The sequence below is a fragment of the Hemitrygon akajei genome, chromosome 11, assembly GCF_048418815.1.
Source record: "Hemitrygon akajei chromosome 11, sHemAka1.3, whole genome shotgun sequence".
Lineage (NCBI taxonomy): Eukaryota > Metazoa > Chordata > Chondrichthyes > Myliobatiformes > Dasyatidae > Hemitrygon > Hemitrygon akajei.
Genome location: NC_133134.1, coordinates 22,976,790 through 22,991,798, shown reverse-complemented (window position 1 = coordinate 22,991,798; position 15,009 = coordinate 22,976,790). Strand labels below are relative to the sequence as shown.

The following is a 15,009-nucleotide window of genomic DNA, read 5'->3' as shown; positions in this document are numbered from 1 at the left end:
ATTGGCCAAGAAAAACTCAATTCACGAAGCAAAGTGAAGAACTGTGTCAGACTAGGTCAACATGTGGTTCAGCAACACGAAGTAGTTACCCAGATTGGCAAGTCTAGCTGAAGAAGACTTGATAAGTAGGGAGTTCTAGATATCAGGAGCATGCTGTATGTGTAATCTGCTTTGTGCATTTCAAATAATTCACAAATGAATTACTTATACAGAAATAATTTTGCAATTTTACATTAATTGACTGGGTGTTGACATTTGCCTAGATTCTTCAACTTGTTCCTAGGCATAGCAGTTTTTATTTCTTGTTAATATCTTATTTAGCAAGAGCTTACTAATTATTAAGAATTTACTTCATTGCTCCAATATATCAGTGCTGTGCATTTAAATTTATTTTTGATGGACTGGAATGAAAAAGACAGAGACAGTGTCCACAGAGGGCCTTTCAGTAAATTCTGTAGTCAGAAGTTGAAATGTTTGGAAGGAAGAAGAGCAAAGACCAGGAATACAAAGGTTTGAAAGGACTATGTTCAGTATGCTGTTACTGTGTAACCTACATAGTTTTCAGCAAGGAAGAGTGACCCTGAAATTCTGCTAGTTATGGTGGGGAAAGCATCTATGTAGAATTTGGCTTTTATGTAAGGAAGCAGCAACTCAATATGGTGTTAATTAAAATGCTTCAACATGTGAGGAACAAGGATCTGTAGCTTTGCCCCCTGTTGTGCATGATCTCAGTCTGTGTCAACTCTTGGAATAAGGCCCGCAGTGCTGGAATAAGATCTGTTTGCTGTTGCCAATGGAATTGAAAGCACCATCACGTGGAGACTGTTGCATTAATAAAAATGATTTGCATCCCTTTTTGCCTTTCATGGTCTGTTTCATTTGCATTAGAACTTTGCTTTGTTGAAACTTGGACAGAGGTCCTTATTGTGCCCGTGCCAATGTTTGTGAAAGATGCTCCTTATGAACTAGCTATCTCTGTATCTTCAGTCTCCTCTGCCAATGCCACTGATATCATTGGAAGCAACTCACTCACAGTTCACAGAACTGACAGCTCATGCTAAACCACATAATTGGCAAGATCTTCTTCAGGGTTTTCTCTTGATCAACTTCCATAGTGTCGTTGAAAAATTCTTAATTATATGGAGAGGGTTTCTGCAACAGCTATAATGGCTAATTGGGCTATTTACAACAGGCACCAGAGGAGGTTATTGTACTAGTGAGAGCATGCAATTTAGTAAACTTACTGCCTCTTCGGCTTTGGTGAACGTAAGAGGATGACAACTCTGCCAAATGGTAGAAACAAGGCGCATGGAAATTTGAAAAGGCTGGTTTTGGTATGCTTCTGGCTTTTTTTGTTCTCTTTTTATTCCACTTATTTAATTTAATTTTTAATATATATATCTGTAATTTACAGTTTTTTAATTATGTATTGCATTGTACTGGTGCCACAAAACAACAGATTTCTCAACATATGCCAATGATATTAAATTTGATTCTGACTTCCTAAAACAGCAGTCTTACCTGTAACTGCTAAGTATTCTTTTCAGTGTATTGTACCTTCTACATCCTCAGTTGGAAGGCACCCCTGATAAATCAGATCTTGTGCAGTAAAATAAGCCACTTGATAGAAACTCAGAACGGGAATTGGAAATTAAAAATTCAGACAGGGTCAGGGTCCAGGCAAAGTCTGCAGCTGCTCGGCCTGTGACCAAGTTTTTATCTTTGGGGCAGTTTCAGTTGAGTGAATTGTGGAGGGAATTAAAGACTCACCAGCTGCTCCAGAATTCAGGCCTGGGTTCTTTTAACTCCTAGGCTTCCTTTTAATTTACACAGATAAACTTCCATCTGTTCTGGGTGGAAAATTGAAGGCATGGAGGGCACATAGATAGACTAGTTAGATGGCAGGATTAATTGCTGGTTCTGTCCTCTGGGAACCTTGTAATCAGAGAGACTGAGGCAAAGGCTGCTGTAAGGAAAGTCTTTGCTTTCCTTGAAGGGCCACTGAATTAAAATTAGATCCCTGAGACCTGGCAGACATATATAAGGGTATTGCCACCTGTTGATACTGCTCTGTGCACTAAGTAATAATCAGGATCTACCATGTATCAACACGTGAGATTCTAGAGAGGCTGGAAATCTTGAGCAACACACACAAGTTGCTGGAGGAATTCAGCAAGTCTGACAGCATCGAGTAAGTGGATTAAATGGCTGTCATTTCAGGTCGAGACCCTTCATCAAGATTGGAAAAGGTCAGAGCAGAAACCGGAATAAGAAGGTAGACGGAAGGGAACGAGAACAAACGGGCAGGTGATGACCAGGCGAGGGAAAAGATGGGTGGGTGGGTGGTGGAAGGGAGATAAAGAAAAAGCTGGGCAGGGTGGGTGGTAGAGGTAAAGGGTCGAAGAAGAAGGAATTTCATTGAAGAGGACAATGGATCATGGAGGAAATGGAAGGAGGAGGGGAAATGATGGGCAGGTGAGGGGAAGAGAAGGGGTGAGAGGCTATTCAGAATAGGGAATGGAAAAAGAGAAGGAAAGAGGGGAATAAATTTCAAGAAGTTGGAGAAATAGATGTTCATGTTATCAGGTTGGAGACAAACCAGACGGAATAGCAGGTGTTGCTCCTCCAACCTTAGTTTGGCCTAATGATGGCAGTTAATGGAGGTCATGGACAGATATGTCAGAATGAGAATGGGAATTTGAATTGAAATGGTAGCCACTGCAAGATCCTGCCTTTTGTGGCAGGCAGAGTGAAGGTGCTTGATAAAGTGGTCCCCAATTTGCGTCAAGTCTCTGATGTAGAGGAGGCCGCACTGGACTGATATGCTTTTTTTTAAAAACCTTTTTACATTATGAAACTTGCCAATAAGTACATCTCATGTTGAATCCAACTGATTAATAAATCTAAAAAATTATTAAAATGGGAAGTTTGTGACTACGGTAAGTTGTTTTGCAATGGGACAGCCCAGGGAAGATAACTAGAGAGATCAATAGAACTTCATGATGTATATAGTTAATGAATATTAATTAGGTCACACCTTAATGGGCTTAATGGGAAGTAATGAAGTTCAAAATGATTTATTTTGTTTATATGGCCTATCAAGAATGTTTTGCCATTCAGCAAGGTCAAGGATTAAGATGTCTGCCCTATTCTGCTACCTTTTGCTTCTATTTGTTTTTCTTCCCATTTCTGAGTATACTTTTCAACTAAATATTCACATTCCTATTGAGTAAAAGGTACCTAAGGATCATAATCCTCATTGTAAAGAAATTACTCCTTTGCTTAGTCCCAAACAACTGATACCTTAATTTGAAATAATGACTCTGATTCAACATTTTCAACCCTAGGGAAACAGGTTCTCAGTATTTATTAAACTCACTAATAATTGCACTTCTGTCTTATCCTCATATTTCTTATGAGCTGATATTATTTAATTTATCCTCATAGGCCAGCCTTCTCAACTCGGGAACCAGTCTAACAAATCTTCACTGAAGTTCCTATAAGGCAAGCAACACACACAAAATGCTGTAGGAACTCAGCAGGACAGGCAACATCTATGTAAAAAAAAAAGTACAGTTGAAGGATCTCGGTCTGAAACGTCGTCTGTACTTTTTTCCATAGATGCTGCCTGGCCTGCTGAGTTCCTCCAGCATTTTGTGTGTGTTGCTTGGATTTCCAGCATCTGCAGGTTTTCTCTTGTTTCCTACAAGGCAAATGAGTTTTACCACCATCCCTCTAAGAGTGAAGAACAGAATTGAATTTAGCAAGGATAGGGAGGTAGTCGATGCCAACTGGAAAGCATCTGGAAGAACCCCTTAGTAATGACTCTGTCCATGAGACCATAAATTCGGGACAGAATTAGGCCACTTGTTCTTTTGGGTCTGCACAGCCAGACCACCATGGCTGATTTATTATCCCCTTCAACCCCATTCTCCTGCCTTCTCCTCATAACCTTTGATACCCTGATTAATCAAGAACCTATCAACTTCCACCTTAAATATACTAAGACTTGGCCTGCACAGCTGTCAGTGACAATAAATTCCGCAGATTCACTACCCTCTGGCTTAAGAAATTTTTCCCCATCTTTGTTTAAATGGCTGTCCCTCTGTTCTGAAGCTGTGCCCGCTGGTTCTAGATTCCCCCACTATTGGAAACATCCGTTACACATTTACTTTATATAGGCCTTTCAATATTCAATAGGTTACAATGAGATTCCCCCTCCCACTCTTTAAACCCCAATGAGTATAGGCCTAAAACCATCAAACACTCCTCATTCAGTAATCCTTTCATTACTGGAATCATTCTTGAGAATGCCCTCTGGACCGTCTCCACTGTCAGCATATCTTTTCTTACATAAGGGCCCAATACTCCAAGCACAGTCTGATCAATGCCTTATAAAGCCTCAGCATTACATCCTTGCTTTTGTATTCTAGTCCTCATTAATTGTATGCTAACATTGCATTTACTTTCCTTACCAATGATTCAGCCCATAAGTTACCCTCTGGGGAATCCTGCACAAAGACTCCCAAGTTCCTTTGCACCTCTGATTTTTGAATTTTCTCTCCATTTACAAAATATTCCACGTCATTATTCCTTCTACCAAAATGCATGATCATGCACATCTTTGCACTATATTCTATCTGTTACTTCTTTGCCCATTCTCCCAATCTGTCAAAGTCCTTCTGCAGACACCCTGCTTCATTAACAGTACCTGCCCCTCCACCTACCTTCGTATCATCTGAAAACTTGGCCACAAAATTATCAATTTCTTCATCCAAATCATGGACATATAATGTGAAAAGAGGTGATGCCGATATTGACCTCTGAAGCACACCACTGGTCACCAACAGCCAAACAGAAAAGGCTCCCTTTATTCCTACTCTTTGTCTCCTGCCATTTAGCCAAATCTTCTATCCATGCTAGTATCTTTCCTGTTATACCATGGAAATCCAATAAACAACATCCACTGACTTTCCTTTTCTGTCCTGCCTGTTATTTCCTCAAAGATTTCCAACAGATTTCTCCTTAAAGAAACCATGCTGACTTTGGCATATTTTGTCAGGTGCCTCCAAGTACCCTAAAACCTCATCCTCAATAATAGGCTCCTCATCTTTCCAACCACTGAATTCAGGCTAACTGCCTTATAATTTCCTTTCCTCTGCCTCCCTGCCTTCTTAAAGAGTAACATTTGCAAATTTCCAGTCCATTAAAACTATTCCAGAATCTAGTGATTATAATGCCTCCACAATCTCTTCAGCTATCTCTTTCAAAGCTGTGGGGTATAGTCCATCTGATCCAGGTGACTTATCTACCTTCCGACTTTTCAGCTTCTCAAGCACTCTCTCCTTAGTAATAGCAACACCACTCACGTCTGCCCTCTGACATTCTGGCATTTTGCTAGTATCTTCCATAGTAAAGACTGATGAAAAATACTTAAGTTCATTTGCCATTTCTTTATCCAACATCACTATCTCTCCAGAGTCATTTTTCAGTGGTCTAGTATCTACTCTCATCTCTTTTACTCTTTATATTGTATCCTCTTTTATATTGTTGGCTAGCTTACCTTCATATTTCATCTTTTCTCCCTTTCTGGCTTTTTAGTTGCCTTCTGTTCATTATTAAAAGCTTCCCAATCCTCTCTTTTTCTTGTACGCTGTCTTTGATTTTGCCTGTCAGCTATGATTGTCTCATACTCCCTTTAGAATGCTTCTTCATCTTTGGGATATATCTTTCCTGCACCTTCTGAATTGCTCCCAGAAACTCCAGCCATCTCTGTTCTGCCATCATCCCTGCTAGTGTCCTCTCTCATGCCATTGTAGTTCCTTTTCCTCTACTGTAATACTATTACATTTGATTTTAGCCTCTCCTCAATCTGCAGGGTGAATTCTATCATATTCTGATCACTATCTCTTAAGGGTTCCTTTAACTTAAACTCCCTAATCAAATTTGAGTCATTACATAACACTCAATTCAGAACTGTCATTCCTTGTGGGCTCAGCTACAAGCTGCTCAAAAAAGCCATTTCATAGGCATTCTACAAATTCCTTCTCTTGGGATCCAGCAGCAAACTGACTTTCCCAATCTGTCTGCATCTTGAAATCCCATGACTATTGTAACCTTGCCCTTTTTACTTGTCTTTTCTATCTCCTGTTGTAATTCGTAACCCTATTCTAGCTACTGTTTGGAGGCCTGTATATAACTCCCATCAGGGTCTTTTTACCTTTGCAGTTTCTTAACTCTCACACAAGGATTCTACATTGTCTGATCCTAGAGTACTGTGTATCACCTCTTTTTGAGAATTTGATTCCATTTTTTTTCCTCAACAGAGCTTCTCTGTCTACCTGCCTACTCTTTCAACACTTAGCTTACCATAGGATGTTAATCTCCCAACTATGATCTTTCAGCCACACCACAACGGTGCCCACAACATCATGCCTGTCAATCTCTAACTGTGCTAAAAGATTATCTTCTTTATTCTGTGTGCTGCGTCCATTCAAATATAACACCCTCTTCATCCTGTGTTCATCACCCTTTTTGATTTTAGCCCCATTGCACTTCAACTCATCCCACTGACTGCAATTTTGCTCTATCATCTTCCTCACAGTCTCACTAACCACTGCTTTGAGTTGTATACCAACTGGCCCATCCTTAGCCCTATCACTCTAGTTCCCAAGCCACTGCCAAATTAGTTTAAACCCTTCCCAATAGCTCCAGCAAAGATATTGGTTCTCCTTGGCTTCAGATGTAACCCAACCTTCTGTACAACCTTGTCATTGTTTGGAGGCTTGCATGCCTCAATGGCGCAGAGAGCTATGTTGGCTGGAGTCAAGGCATGATCCACCGATCTTCCAGCTTTGGGGGTTCAGCTCAGAGCTAACAACCCTGACTGGTAAAACAAAATTACAGAACCAACAATGAAGAATCCTTCTACATCTGAGTGTGATGGTATTCCTGAGTCTCCACCTGGGACTTGCATGACTGACAGGAATGAAAACTGGGCAGAAGCTACTGACATGATGAAGGAAGCCATAACACCACTACTCCCTGCATTGCTGCCCTAAACGCCAATGTGTAATGGGTATTGCCTTGTCTCTACCTTCCCCAGCAGAGATCCCAATGATCTGGAAATCTGAAACATTGCCCCGCACCTATTCTTCAGCCGTGCATTCATCTGCCAGATCATCCTATTCTTACCATCACAGGTGCATGGCACAGGCAGCAATCCCGAGATTACTGCCCTAGAGGTCCTGCTTTCCAGCATTTTACCTAACTCCCTATATTGACGTGATCATCCTTGACTCACATAGCAAATCTTCTGATACAATCTCACCACCATCCCAGACTGAAAACAAGTCAGAAAAGCCATACGCCAACTGAAAAACAATAATGCCTTGGGAGCAGACAGTATCCCTCTCTAAAACTTGAAGCTGCAAATTCACAGCCTTACCACATTCTTGGCCTTAAAATTTTTCATCATCAGTTTTGACATTTCTTGTCAATTTAGTTGTATTTTGATTTCTCTGACCTGTATTTCTTGCCCATCTTTTGTCAAAATGTTAAAGCTTTTCAGTTCTTGGGCTTTCTACTCTTTGGTATCATTGTTCAAGGTTTTTACTATATATACTGTACGTTTTTTAACCCATGGCTGTTCCATGTTTCCAGTGGGGTTTTTTCAACTTTTTCCCTTTCATATCTATGAAGAAATTTGAAACTCTAACTTTTCAATTTATCTTTGCCAACTTGACCCAAGACCTAATTTCACACTTTAGTACATCACACTTAGATTTGATCCAAATTGTATCTTCTTGATCACTCCACAGAATTCCACAATATCATTAAGTCTCTGTATGCACAACTAGATCTAAAATAGGTTTGCACAAAATATGCATGGAAAAGGCTGATAGGACACTGTTACCTGCTAAGAATTTTGTACATCATTGCATGTCACTCAAGAAATTAGAGTTCAAATAGGAAGTTGGAAAGATTAGAAATGTCACTAATTTAAATCTCTAAGTGCTGAGTTCCCTGACTCTAATGAGTCACAAATATCACTTGTGGGTGGAAAAGTATGCTTTCTATGTAGAAAATCATTTTGCAGGTGTATTGGAAATGCCAAGCCAATGACTGAATGGATGTAGTGAAATTCTGTGGATCTATTTACTTACCTGTGTTTACATTGCAGGATCCTTGACTGTTTCTATCACTGACATGAGAGCACCTTTGGTTGGAGCCTCTGGCGGCGTTTATGCGCTCTGTTCTGCACACTTGGCCAATGTTGTCATGGTAATAATTTTATTTTTCCCTAGCAGTTGTATAAAAAAATACAAATAAACCGAAGGTGTATTGAGCTACAATGAATGTGATTTAGCATCAGGTTTTTTTTTCCTTTGGCACAGTGCAAGCCCTGAAATATATAGAGACTCTATATTCATCTAAGAGCACTCAGTCTTTGCCAGGTTACCATCCGAACACAGCACTGCACTTTGGCATTACAGCAGATTCCAGAGTATTTATAACCATTTCTTTTAGAAGGATAATTGGAGATGAAAGTGAAGAAACTCGTTCTTGGTTGCATGCATTATGCTTGAGGAAGTTGCTCTAGCTTATTACATTCTGCTACTAAAATCCCATTTAATTGATGTCACTGGGATGAATTTTGGTGTATAAGTAGATCCAGCAATGGATCTGTAATTCACATTCTGTCCAAATGATCAAAGCCAGGTTTCGACCCCCAAATCCCTGCCACAGATTGAAACACTTAGGTCCATCATTCTGTAGTCCAGCATATTTTGAACTTGTAATATAAATCTGTACTGATTAACAACTCTAGCTAAGATCTAATCATGATCTAAAATCAATTAAGATGTATAGCAACTATCACAACATTTGTGATCTCAGCTGACAGTGTTTTAGACTTGTAGAAACCTTGGGTTATGTGAATTCTTGGAACCTTTACATACCTGGCAAGTGCTTATACTTGAATAATGAATATTGCTCCTGTTCAGAGGAAAGTGATCAGGGGGACGATTGCTGTGGTTCGGTACCAGTCGGGTCACAGGAGTTTGAATTATATTCCAAAATCCAGTTTTGGAACATATGGCCCCGTAGGCATGTGTTTTAACTAGGTGTCCAGACATGTGAGAGCATCTTGGTGTTTTTGTCTATAGAATACGTTCTTCCCTTCCTTTCCCCATCTCTCACTATCCAGATGAAACTGGATTGGAAAGCAGTTAAATAAGAGCAGGGAAACAGCCCATTTTATTAATTCCTTGATCTGTATAAATGCAATTTTAAATGGCAACTAAAGTGATGGGATTCAGTGACAGAGAATTGGATGTAGATGAGATATGCCCAGAGCAATGTGCAAAGATAGTTTTGGCTCCATCTATGACTGCATATATAACATTTTCAGATCAGGTGCACATTCTAATATCTGACTCTACAGAAGCTGGCTCATCAATTGAAGCAGACATCAGCGTGTTGGTGCCATCTGGTGGCTAAAATCGAAGGAGACTTTGATAGAAATAAAGACAAGTAGAGAGACAAGAGAATGCAGATGGAGGAATCTGGAAGAAAGAAAAATAATCTGCTGGAGGAACTCAGCATGTCAGGCAGCATCTGTAAAGGGAAATGAAGTCTAGATGTAAGGTCTCCCCGGGCAGAAGGCCAGGAACTGGGGTTGAGGAGGAGATAGGATACAGGATCAGCCAATCAGCCATGACTGAATGGCACAGCAGACTCGATGGGCCAGAAGGCCTAATTCTGCTCCTATGTCTTATGGTTTTATGAAATGTCAATTATCCAGTTCCCTCCACAGATGCCGCCTGGCCCGCTGAATTCTTCCAGTAGTTTGTTTGTGGTCTGGAATGACATTGGCAGCCTGATTTTGTAAGATGTAAATTAGGTAACAGTTCAACCAAAGGCAGCATACTTATTTAAATATAAGAATTATGGGTCTAACTGTCGATGAATAACTTGCAGCAAATAGATTGCTTTCAAGTTAATTGCACTTAACTATCTCATCTAAAGTAATTTAGCATTAAAATAGAGCCACAATGATGAAGCAGGCATTTTGACCAACCATTTCCAATGGCCATGAAGTACCCTTCTACACTAAACAAAAGAAAATCTGCAGAAACTGGAAATCAATGTAATCCACACAAAATGCTGGAGGAAATTGGCACCCCAGGCAGCATCTGTGGAAAAGAGTCAACACTTCGGGCCAAGACCCTTCATCAGGACCTTTTCCACTTACCGCGACTTGGTCTCTATGCCTCAGCAATTCAAATACTTGTCTAGATATTTAAATGTCGCAAGAACCTACTTCCATCATCCACTAACACAGTGAGTTCCATATTCCAACCATCACCTCAGTGGAAAAAGTTCTTCCTCAGATCCCCTCTAACCCTCTTCCCTCTTACGTTAAACCCATGCCCGCTAGCTTTAGATACTTTTGCCATGATCTGTTTTTTATTTGTTATTTTATCAGTAATTTTAAAAATTAAGTTATTGCTTTACTAAACAGTTTTGTGACAAATGAAGGGTGATTTTGCAATTTCCTGATATCTAGATCATGATATATATTGTGGGGCACTATTATGCATGTCTACCTAAAATTCCTCCCTTCATTATTTTAGCTTTAATCCATTTATCTTCAATGTGTATCTATGTCTTGACTTAGACAAAGGCAGATGAACCATATCCTTTTCTGTTAAGACACCCAAACATCTGTGTAAAATTAAAATACTTCATTATTGGTGCATAGATGTTAAAAGATAGTCATGAAACTGAATTAAAGGCAACTGCCTCCGAGGGTGATAATCAGTCTAACATTTTATAATAATGCAGAGGCTGCATTTAGGTCATTGGCACTCCCTGTTGTTAAAGAGTAAATCATTTAATATGTTCCACTAACTTTACTATGCTGCATGTATTGACTGAGTTGCTCTGCTTTTCCAAGGTTGTGCTTCATTAGTTTACTTTCTCAACATTGAAAGACTTGGAATTGCTGTTCTTGATGTGATAACTACTTAATAAACACACTAGAAAATATAGAGGCTGATGACTCAGAGGTAAATAGGTTTTTAACAGTGCATGTCCTATTTGTTAACAAATAACAATTAATTTTCAGGCTAGAGATTATGCCTGTGGTGTCTATTTATAGGTTAGAATTATTCTAGCTGTTAAAAGCAAAATACAGTTTTCTTTCTGTTTCACCTTTCACTTAATATCAGCTTTTTCTCTTGTTATTTTGTTTCCTGAGGATGATTTATCTTTGAATTAAATATTTTTAATTTACAATACCTGGTTTGGACTCTGCATGGGTCAGGAAAGATTCTAAAATCTGGTTGGTTAAGGAGATCTGCTGTTGGTTTCCAGTTCACTGTGGCACTGCTTCAGATTCCTAGCCATCATCTTAGAAGTGAACACAGGAGCTCATAGAAAGCTTTTGAATAAGTGTAAGTATCATGAATAACAAGTACCATTTATGAACACCCACTGCATAATTCAGGCTGTGGAATGCAATACTCTAGTTTATATCTGCACCAGGATGCCAAGACAGAATGTTAAATAATACCAGTTCCCCAAATTTACTATAAGAAAACCCATGCTGCTCTAATCTGGAACCAGAAACACAATTTACCACATGTATTTACATGATGCATAAAGCTGAATCATTATATTCCTCTTTTAAATTCTCACTATTATTGACAGAAAATACATTAAATTGGATTTGAAAGTTACTGGTTTTTAAAAAAAGGTATAAAATATATAAATTGTGTCACTGTGAACTAGAGTTAATAGAAAGACATTACATTTGCACAGGCCTTTCATGTCTTTAATTCTGTGGATGTTAAAGCTAGGTTGTTCAAAGGAACAACCAGTTAGCCTGCGTTTGGCTATATTATTGAGAGGTGAAAGTTTTCTAGTTTACCAAAATAACTTCTCCACTCTTCTAATAGTACACATGGTTCTCTTCTGTTCACTCAAGTGAGCAGACGGGGACTTCAGTTCGATGTCTCATTTGAAAGATTTTACTACTAGCATTATCTCAATAATGGATTATGGGTCATATCTTGGATTGGGACCTTGAACCCTTCCAACTTAGGGAGAAGGTTCATCCAAGGTTAATGTTTGTGGCATAACAGACCCCAATTGTTATTTATTGTATTTTTACAGAACTGGGCAGGAATGAGGTGTCCTTATAAACTGCTCCGAATGATACTGGCACTTGTCTGCAGTAAGTACTGTGATTTTAGGTGGTTTGTTTACCTTCCTATCATTAAGAACCATAACCATTACACTATGTGTACATCAAAATTATTCAGTATCCCTCCGTTTTCCACACAGGCTCACAAGAGTGTTTATTCACTATGAAGACCATGGCTAATCATTTTTTTAATATAATAAACAGTTACATCTGCTGTTATTTAATTTCTTATTGAGAAGCACCAAAGGTACGAAGCAAGACTGGCACATCCCAGTGGCAGATTTCCACCCTGGTTATTTTTTCATTTGGCTTGCTGCGAAGAGTTCTGGCTACTTGCCCAGTACTAATGATGAGAGGCCCAGTACATTTTGTGAGCTAGTCTGTGTTAACAAAATGCCTGGCAACCCGCCCCAGAGTGTCCAATTGTTAACAGAAGTGAGGATCTAGACAAAGGTAGACTGAGTACAGAAGGGCTAGGAGTGATGAAACAAGAACTTGATGTTGTACCATTGAAAGAATAGGGTAGTAACTCGTATTCCATTCTGTCTGTGAGAGTGCCCACCCGTTACACTTAATGTTATGTTTCAAAATCTCTCGCCACACCTCTCTCTTCCAGTTATGTGGGCCTTATGGTGCTATAGCATCGTCCAAATGGTGTTTTTAAAAATACTATATATAATTTATAATCAGTGTATAGAACTTCAACTAACTAGATCATTGCCAATTCTTTCTTGTTAAAATACGTACAGTAGGTGCTAAGTCCCTTCATGTTCACGCAGGAAGGACTGCAGTGTTATTTAGAAAGTGTATACGAATGGTAAAATGACTGTGTATAGTTTGCATTTGCTATTATTAACTTTATTCCCATGTGCTGAACTTCTAAGATTGTGCTCTGATCTGTTGGCAGTGAGCTCTGAGGTTGGGCGTGCAGTTTGGCTGCGTTTCTCCCCTCCACTGCCCTCGTCTGGCCCCCAGCCCAGCTTTATGGCACATTTGGCTGGAGCGGTGGTGGGAATCAGCATGGGACTCATCATCTTGCGTAGCTATGAGGAGAATCTCCACCAGCAGTGTGCCTGGTGGGTCATGGTTTTCTCTTATGCTGTCTTTGTCATTTTTGCAATTTTCTGGAACATTTTTGCATATGATCTCCTGGGTGTGCAGATTCCACCTCCACCGTAGGTAGCCATTGGTCTGCTTTGGAACACGTCCCAACAGAGAGGTTCAGTTGGCTCTGGAGCCTCTTTGCTAAAGAAGAAACATTAAATGGACTTTTAATGAACAACTGTTAAAACAGACCTCATGACTACTGAATTTTTATCATCATTGTGATTGACAGAATTTTTATCTCAACTACTTGATAATGAGCATAATCAGGAGTTAATATCACTTGCCAATCATGGGCTTTTGAGAGTATAGATTCAAGATTGTTTACTTTCAGTGGTGAACAGGTGTTGTGGAAATTTAACACTGTGCTAAAGAATCTTCAAGCCAAATCACTGCAAAGTTCAGATTGGTGGAGGTACTTGATGTGAAGGGCATATTTACTTTTTATAACAGATACAACCTCAAAAGCATATAGTATGTCCAGAAAATTAAGGTGCAGTTGGTACAGTTGGAGATCACAGAGAAATATAGCCAGTGTGTTAACAGCCTAATGCTTTTTCAGATTATAAGTGCCCAACACCATAGACTTCCTAGTTTTGATCCATATCGGACAGTCTATCTGGAATGATGGTTTCTAAGGAATGGTTTTGAAAGCGCAAATTTAACTCATATAGAATTCATTTTACTAGTTCTCAATTTTCTCAAGAAGCTTACTGTATTTTATGTACATTTCATCAAATGGGATGTGAAAGTATATTGAAAAAGTTTAAATGACAAAATTTATATTGTGAATAATGACTTACACCATCCTTTGACAGATTAAGTCTAGTTAAACTGGTTAAGTCTAACATGTTACATTTCTTACGGATGTTTTCAAGCCAAATGTCTCAATAAATATTGACCTTGATCACAAATATCTATTTGTATATGTTTTTAAAATAATAACATAGTGATTGGTTACATATGAATAATCACCCATTAAAACATAAGTATGTCCATTAGTGTAATACTATTATTACCAGAGGGGAAATTTCTATTATTTGCTTTTTATTCCCACTGGAAATCTACAATTTTTTTTACATTTCCATTTGTATCTCAAATATATTGATTACAAAAGTATCCCACAAATTGCTGAATGAACCACCTAAAAAAGGAGACTGTTGCAAATTAGCAAGTACCTATCTTGCATCCATAACTAGTAAGATAACAGAATCAAGTATCAAGAGAAATCTCAATATCTAATCCAACTACAGCCAAAGGAGGATGGCTTAAACCAACCTCTTCAATAGTCTTGACAAGCTGTGTTTTAAATTAACTAGTGCATGCATGTGACATGCTTAGGTTTCAAAAAAGCCTTTATGTTTCATTCAAAAGATTGGCACTGAATTTAAAATGATGGGGTTTTCACAGAATAATTTGGAATTGCAATGATGTGAGAAGGTAGGAAGTTACTGCTACAAGGCTACAGTGATGTAAGTGAGACAACTGCAACAATATATAATTAATTAAACTTAAAACACGAGAAAATTGCCCAAATTTGAAGAAGACGCTGACTTGGTTGGAGGCAAGTTGAATATGGCAAGGGGCATTTAAAAAAAAGTCTTGACTGAACTTATAAATGAGAGTGATGACTAAAAAGTTATGAAGTAATATGCATCAGAATAACCTACAGATGCCTTGATGTGAATTTTAGA

The 15,009-nt window shown here is 38.8% G+C and overlaps 1 protein-coding gene across 4 annotated transcripts in view; it reads left to right on the top strand.

Annotated features, from left to right (window-relative positions):
* The window catches only part of rhbdl1 (rhomboid, veinlet-like 1 (Drosophila)), a 295,879-nt gene extending 281,662 nt beyond the window's left edge, over positions 1–14,217 (top strand). For all 4 annotated transcript variants that reach the window (XM_073060403.1, XM_073060406.1, XM_073060402.1 and 1 more), the window contains 3 exons: positions 8,183–8,283; positions 12,181–12,241; positions 13,119–14,217. In XM_073060403.1, coding sequence (XP_072916504.1) covers positions 8,183–8,283; positions 12,181–12,241; positions 13,119–13,390 — 434 coding nt within the window. In that variant the 3' untranslated portion in view covers positions 13,391–14,217. The remainder of the gene's footprint in view (positions 1–8,182; positions 8,284–12,180; positions 12,242–13,118) is intronic.
* The last annotated feature ends 792 nt before the right edge of the window (positions 14,218–15,009 follow it).